Source organism: Gordionus sp. m RMFG-2023, chromosome 3 (assembly GCF_954871325.1).
Source record: "Gordionus sp. m RMFG-2023 chromosome 3, tfGorSpeb1-WG-v2, whole genome shotgun sequence".
Lineage (NCBI taxonomy): Eukaryota > Metazoa > Nematomorpha > Gordioida > Chordodea > Parachordodidae > Gordionus > Gordionus sp. m RMFG-2023.
Window position 1 is genome coordinate 32,595,889 of NC_088777.1, and position 7,342 is coordinate 32,603,230.

Below are 7,342 nucleotides of genomic sequence, written 5' to 3' on the forward strand. Positions count from 1 at the left end.
AAAAAATGGCTAAAGACCATCTTACGGATTTATGGCATACGCAAAACTCCATTATTTACAATATATTAGAGGTTAAGACAATACCTACTGGTTGAAGTGATAATAATAATTATGAAACATTGATGATCTTGAAATTTTACTTTTAGATAGAGAAAAAAAAACAAATTATCACCAGATATAAAGGAGTATCAAAAAATGCTTATTGCATCTTTAATGAAAAGTTTTCAGAAGTAAGAGAATAAATAAGGATACAAATATTTTAAAATTTTGAGAAGAAAATTCTTCAATATATCCAGAATTATATATCTTATCTAGAATCCATGGCTGTACCGGCAACACAAATACAATAATTTTATAAAGATAACTATCTATTTTAGGTAATGGTAGAACTTGAACTTTCATCTTTGAAATATATTGTCTAATTTACGTGGAAATCTCAAGGATGATATTTTAGAAGATATTATTATTGGGCGATTGAATAAACATTTAAATATAAATTATATTTGTAAATTATCAATATGTATATATTGAATTATAATAATAAATGAATGAAAAAAATCTTATTTTGAGTCATTATTTTTATGTTCTCTGAACCCGAACCCTGGACCTGGGTCCTTTTTAAATTTTATTCCTGTACCCGAACCCGGACTTTATTTTTTTGTCGAAGGGTTCACATCCCTGGTTATTTTATTTATATATAAAGAAAATAATGGCAATGTATAAATAAGGTTTTATAAAATATTAAAAAAAATACGGAAAATTCTAATAGTTTGTAGTTTTAATATTAATTATATTTTATTTGAGATTTGAATATTGGATTATCGTCGTTATTTAGATATTTATAAAAGTGATGGCATGACTTTATAAATTTGTTTAAATATGAGCTCGGCCTCTAATGTTGTTCTCCTTTCTCAAGGTAGTCTCATCAAGCTAAAAATGCGCCCCGGACGAGAGGTAAGAAGAATACATGCTCGCATAATTTTTCCGAGCATGGGGATCCATCGTTATTGAAAAAATTCTACCCATTTCTCCACTGCTTTTATACCATCTATTTTGGAGTATTCTGGAGAATCCTCCAATAAATTAGGAGCAACAATTTCCTCAAAAATTTCAATATCAATCGGTATTTTTAATATATTTAAATATGTTCCAAGGTCATAACATTTATACATTTGATAATAGTTATTAAATCAAATACTCTGAAATTGTTTTAGTAAGAATATTTGCTTCATTTAAAGACATTAATTAGAGCGACATTTGAACATTAATTCCTCGCTAAGTAAAAGTACATAAAATATAATGATAGAAATTTATAATATCAAGAAGATTTTCTGATGTAGCATGAATGCTAGTAGTCGATATGGCTTGATATTTGTTGAACTTGAAATAGGAATTAATTAATGATTGATTCTCTATAATTCTAAAATATTCAACGCTGTTTTAAATAACTGGTTATATTTTAATAATAATAATTAATCGCACAAAGTGAACTATATAATTATCTTAGAAATAAGTATGATATTATGTTATTATGTATTTTAATTAATATAATGAAAATTATGATATGCACAAATGATGTTGTTATTATTGGATAAAACATATTAGGAAGAAAGAAATTGACAAACTCGACATGTTTTTTGAAAAGAAATTTAAAAAATATAAAAATAATAAAATAGTGTTTCTCAAAATGATTATTTATAAATTAAAAACGTTATAATCCTTAAAAAAATAAATGCGGGAGAATCCCAATTGCGGGAGTTTTGTGGGAGGAAGATGATGTCTGCGTGTAAACTAAATAATTACGGGAGTCTCCCGCTGATGGGGAGACCTGGAGCAAAAACCAATTTAGTTGTTTTTTGTTGAACTTAGGAAAGTATATTTATATATATATATATCAATCGAGAGCTAATCAAAAGATCTATTCATTAGGAGGGCAAGCGTTTCCTACCGATGGACTAATCTAATGTTTGAAGGGTCAGGAATATTTTTAACAACGCAAAATATTGATACGGGCGTAAAATATAACTTAATTTATATATATTTTGTAATCATAATTGTTATTCTAAGTGGGCGGATCTAAGTTTTGATGGGTCAGGAATATTTCTACCAACTCAAAATATTGATATGGTGTCAAATAAAAGATAATTTTATTATATATTAATTGTAAACTAAATTATTATTACAAGTAGACGAGTCTAGGTCTTTGGGGGCTAGAATATTTTTATCATCACAATTTATCAATATTAGTAGAGATATCGACTAAAAGACGACTAACTAATAGTTATTGAAAAATATTTTAATTTGGATTTCGCGACTATTCGCGATATGAAATATCTAAAAGTTTTATAAAACAAATAATGGAAGAAGAAAATAGAAAAAAAATATAACTTAAAAAAAATAAGGGATTGATTATTTTATATTTTTATTGATAATATTTTATTATTTTATTTATATTATATATAAAAATTGAATTACTAAAATGGAATATACAAAATAAAAAATTTATTTTCTTTTAATAATTTTGCAATTTTTTTAAAATAAATATGAAACAAAATAATAAGGAAGAAAAAGTAAATAATATTTTTTTCTTTCATCAAGGCAGGGCAGGGGAGGTAGAAAAGAAATAATATATAAATATAAAATTTAAAAAAATCGCCTAGGCAAATAAAAAATAAATTATAATCATTTTCACTCTTTATATGTCTTATTTAAGATGGAGGGATTCATAGCAGCTTAAAATGTAGCATGGGAAACCATTGATAAGGATTTTAGGCATACAGACCGTTTTATTATGTTGTATGTATTGTTAAAGTCAATTTTAATTAAGTGTTTATTTAGAGGATTACTTTGAAGATAGATGCGGGTTATATGAGAGGCAGACTCACAGCTGTCTTTAACACCAACCCCTAGTTGAGTTGAAGTGAGAATTGTTGGGACTTTCTCATTGATTCGAGTCTAAATTAATTTTGATACTAATCTCCTAAAGAGGGTGCCTATGGCAATTGGGCGTAGGTCTTTGTTGGATTTTGTAAGAGCTATTAGTTTTGCTCCAAACATAATTGGCTGGGCAAAGATAGGAACGTCACCATGTAAGATCTTGTTACAAGGGAGAGTTATACTGCTGAGTAGGTTAGTTTGAGAATTTAGAAGAGGGATGGTTAGGTCTTGAAGGTATATTGGTCTTATGCCTTCAAAACCATGTGCAGAATCTTTTTGAAAGGTTGAAATTGCTTTTTTAACTTGCTCTGGGGTAAATTATATTGGATAAGATGTGGGATTTACACCAGGTAATTCAGTTGTAGATGCCTGATGTGGGGGGGGGGAGTTCAGTTGTAGATGCCTGATGTGTGGGGGGGGGGGGTAATTCATAGTCAATTGGGAAGAAGTTTGGAAATTAATGGGGGCCAGTGTGTCTGAGGAAGATCCAGATGCCCCTTTTATATCTAAATTATCGATTTTTTTTCCCACTAAATTTACTTATATCTTAAAAGGATTTATGGATAACTTAGGTGTGGAGGTTATGTCCATTAAAATGTTGTCTAGATCATTTAACCTGTTCTTAATTTGTTGAGTGAGGGACAGTTTGCTTTTGTCAATTGGAATCTGAAAGGCATGGAAGCCAAATAAAAAGAACTTTTTCCAGTGCTGTGGGGAGTTAAAATTGGTTAGAAGTTTATTAATAGTTTTACTATATGATTTAGCTGCAAGAAGCCTGGCTCCACAGGGGATTCTTGAGATAATATGAGATTTAGGTAAATTCATCGGAGAAGGAGGGTATTGGTAACTCATGGAAGTACAGGGTGAGTTCTCATTAGCACATAAATCATTAATTGTGGTGAGAACTGGGATATGCGAAGGGGATGTTAATGTTAAATGCAATAGAGAAAATCGAGGAGTAGGATCTGTGAAAGGTGACTGATGTGATAAATGAGACCAATTACCACTTTTACCGCACTTCCTTAGGGTCCCGTTTTTGTTGATTGTAATTATAACTATATAGCAGACATGTCAAATCCAAAAAATTATAAAACTTTTTTTATGTTTAGCAGGAAAATAAATAATAAATGGGTTTTTGTTTTGGGTCTGTACCACAGGTCTGGGTCTGGCAAAACCCCAGGTATGTGCTCAGAGCAGGCCTGAGCACAAAATTGGGTCGTAAAATTTATGACCAAACATATTAACAACACTAGATCCTAGTTTTTATTTTTAAATAAATTAGGAATTTATAATGATTTACAAGTCTGATTAGAGTAGAATAATATTGTACTTGAAAATATAATTTTAACTTTATAAATAAATACTTTGAATTTGTGATATTCCAGATAGGTAGTTGAGCTGCTTCCACTTCTAATATTTGCATTAGTTCACCTCTTCTTAAAACATTGCAAACCTTTTTAAAGTGTTTGCTATAATCTTTTACACTAAAAATGTTTCTAGATATTAACTTTTTAAATTGGATAAACCTATTATTTACAGTATTTCTATAAATAGGGAATGATCTTCCTAAAAAATTTACACATAAATTAATAATATATATTATATTTCTACTTTGGCAATCTGCTATCCTAGCTTGGTTAGAATTTTGATTGCCATTGTTAATTTTATTTAACTTAAAAATGTGATGGTAAAGTCCTATTGCCTTTTTAATTAACCTTTATAAAGATAATTATGTTACTAAAAACTATATCTTACCTAATTTCTTCAATACATTCATCAATACCCCGTTTATATAATAATTTTAATTTAGGTTCAATGTGACAATCTACAATAAGGATATATAATCAATTTTAAAGTTTTAAAACTCTTATATCCATCATTTTTCATTTTAATGATATATCTCCGCAATAAAATAGACTTAAGATGTTGTTTCTTAATAGATAAACTTATAAGGTATAAAATTATGTGAATAATACCTTAATATCATCTATAAAATGTGAAAATTGCAAAAATTTATCTGGATCACAGCTTGACATAATAAATAATAAAAATCAACCAAGTTACAAAAGGTGTGTATTTTTCATATTAATCGAACTAGAATATTAAAATTGAACATCTTATTTTCACTAGAAGTTAAATAATCAGGCGCGTACGCAGCGGGATTTGACAGGGGGGCAAATCCCCCTCCCCTCCAAAGCCAAAAAATGCAGATGCCGGATTTTCAAAAATATGATTGTTAATATTAATTTATATTTGTTAATATTAATTTATATTTGTTAATATTAATTTATATTTGTTAATATTAATTTATATTTGTTAATATTAATTTATATTTGTTAATATTAATTTATATTTGTTAATATTTATTTCTATCTCTTATGTATATTTAATTACTTTCACATTCATCTACTAAGTTATTTTATAAATTAATTTTGACTTCAAGTTTTCCTTGGCGTAATTTACTTATTATTTTCAAATTTTAGTGGCGTATTATTTATCTAAATTTCTAATCAAATAATAATTATCTCTCAAACTCCTTGTTCAACAAAAAGAAAGAAATTGCAAGCTTGTCCAACGAAATTGAGTCTCCGCCATTAAGCAGTAGCAGCTTTTATGGAGTTAGAAGAGCCGATTATTAATGCTATTACTGAAATATCATAATGACTTGAAAGAAATATTTCCTCAGAAGCAAGAAAATTATTGGGTATAATACTTATTCCAAATTTTTTTCCTCATTAGAATGGATTATTTAATTATACAACTATTTTATGCAATCCTTTTCAAAAACATGACATTGACTTGATTAAGAAGATGAGAATAGCGGAGAGCATTTTATTAAAACTCAAGGAAATTAGAGCTAATGTTGATGAAGAATTTCATATTTTATATGTTATTGTTGAGTCAAAAGCAGAGCTATACGTGTTTAATATTTGCCCCCCTCGACTTACAGTAAGCAAGCTCATCGTGAAAACAATAATATAGGATCAGTAGAAGAGTATTATAAAACAAATGCCCCCTCTCTTAGATACATTTATAACCCAAATAAATGAATGGCTTTTAATTATCATGCAGAACTTGCAAATCCGCAAATATTACTTCCACAAAAGCCTTTCCAACTGTAATATAAATTGAATTTAAATTGAATATAATATTAACTTTTCGTTTGTAAATTATATAACCTAAAGGATTGAATTCATGATATATATATATACGTGATATTTTGTATTAAATATAATTTTACTTACTTTACCTATTTTACTTATTTAATAAAACACTTCATTGGCGACGATATTTTGAGAGAAGATTTATTTGATTTATTAAATTTAAAGTAAAAGACTCAATGGAAGTAGCTCCTATTAAAGTTGAAGATTCAATGGAAGTAGTCCCTATTAAAGTTAAAGACTCAATGGAAGTAGTTCCTATTAAATTCCATATTCCAGAATTCGTCAAAGAAAAAGTAAATATTCAGGACTACTTATTTAACTTGGAGTTAATTTATAAAGTAAGAAATATTATAGATTTAAATACAAAAAAAAGACCTGCTTTTAGCCTATATCGGAACAGACAATCTTATCAAAATTAAGAACTTTCACTTTTCAATAAATTTAGAGATGATAAATTATGATACTTTAATAAAAAGCTTAAATTTGGTGTTCAAGGATAGTTCGAGCATTTTCGTAAATAGGAAAATTTTTTGCTAAAAAGATGTAATGAGACGATTATTGACTTTTCAATTAGGGTTAAAACTGTCTGTTCTCTTTGTAATTTTAAACCGCCTTTTGATGAACTTTTAAGAGATATATTTATCCTAAAAGTAGGCTTACCTGAGTTGGACAAAGAACTTCGGTCAAAGTATATCTAAGGCAATATTACTTTTGAAGAGACCGTGCGTTTAGCGATCGCGCTGTCTTCGTTGGAAAATGAAACCCAGACTGAAGTTAATAAAATTATTAAAAATAAGCCAACACAGGGTTCGAAAAATAATTATTTTAGAAATAATAATTATACTAACGTCAATAGATTCAATAATAATAAACACTTTAGTAACAATTATATTCCTAATAATAATTATAGACCTAGTATCAAACCTAACTCTATTCAAAAGAAAGTGATATGCTTTCGTTGCGGTAAGGCAAACCACATAGAGAAAGATTGTAGAACCCATGCCATACAAATGATTCTGCCACGGACACCTCGCCTGTCATTTCAAATAAAGCTACCATCGATGCGAAGATAAATGGGTTGCAGCTAGCTATGGAGTTTGATACCGGCGCCGCGTGTAGTGTGATTGATGAGGTCACCTGGAATCGTATTGGCAGACCACAACTATCACCGGCTTATAAATTAGTGGGATATAATCATATCCAAATCGAAGTACTAGGTAAATGTACCGTAGAAGTCAAAG

The 7,342-nt window shown here is 28.6% G+C and overlaps 1 protein-coding gene across 2 annotated transcripts in view; it reads right to left on the bottom strand.

Moving 5' to 3' along the window:
• LOC135925660 (uncharacterized) overlaps nt 1-5,177 on the bottom strand; it is a 33,014-nt gene extending 27,837 nt beyond the window's left edge. Inside the window, exons 1-6 of one of the 2 annotated variants that reach the window (XM_065461077.1) lie at nt 4,914-5,177; nt 4,803-4,869; nt 4,693-4,762; nt 4,549-4,652; nt 4,475-4,503; nt 4,302-4,390 (exon numbers count right to left, since the gene is read on the bottom strand). In XM_065461077.1, coding sequence (XP_065317149.1) covers nt 4,302-4,390; nt 4,475-4,503; nt 4,549-4,652; nt 4,693-4,762; nt 4,803-4,869; nt 4,914-4,973 — 419 coding nt within the window. In that variant the 5' untranslated portion in view covers nt 4,974-5,177. Of the gene's footprint in view, nt 1-4,301; nt 4,422-4,463; nt 4,504-4,548; nt 4,653-4,692; nt 4,763-4,802; nt 4,870-4,913 lie in introns of both variants that reach the window. The other variant, XM_065461076.1, reaches the window with a different exon arrangement.
• Between the last annotated feature and the right edge of the window lie 2,165 nt (nt 5,178-7,342).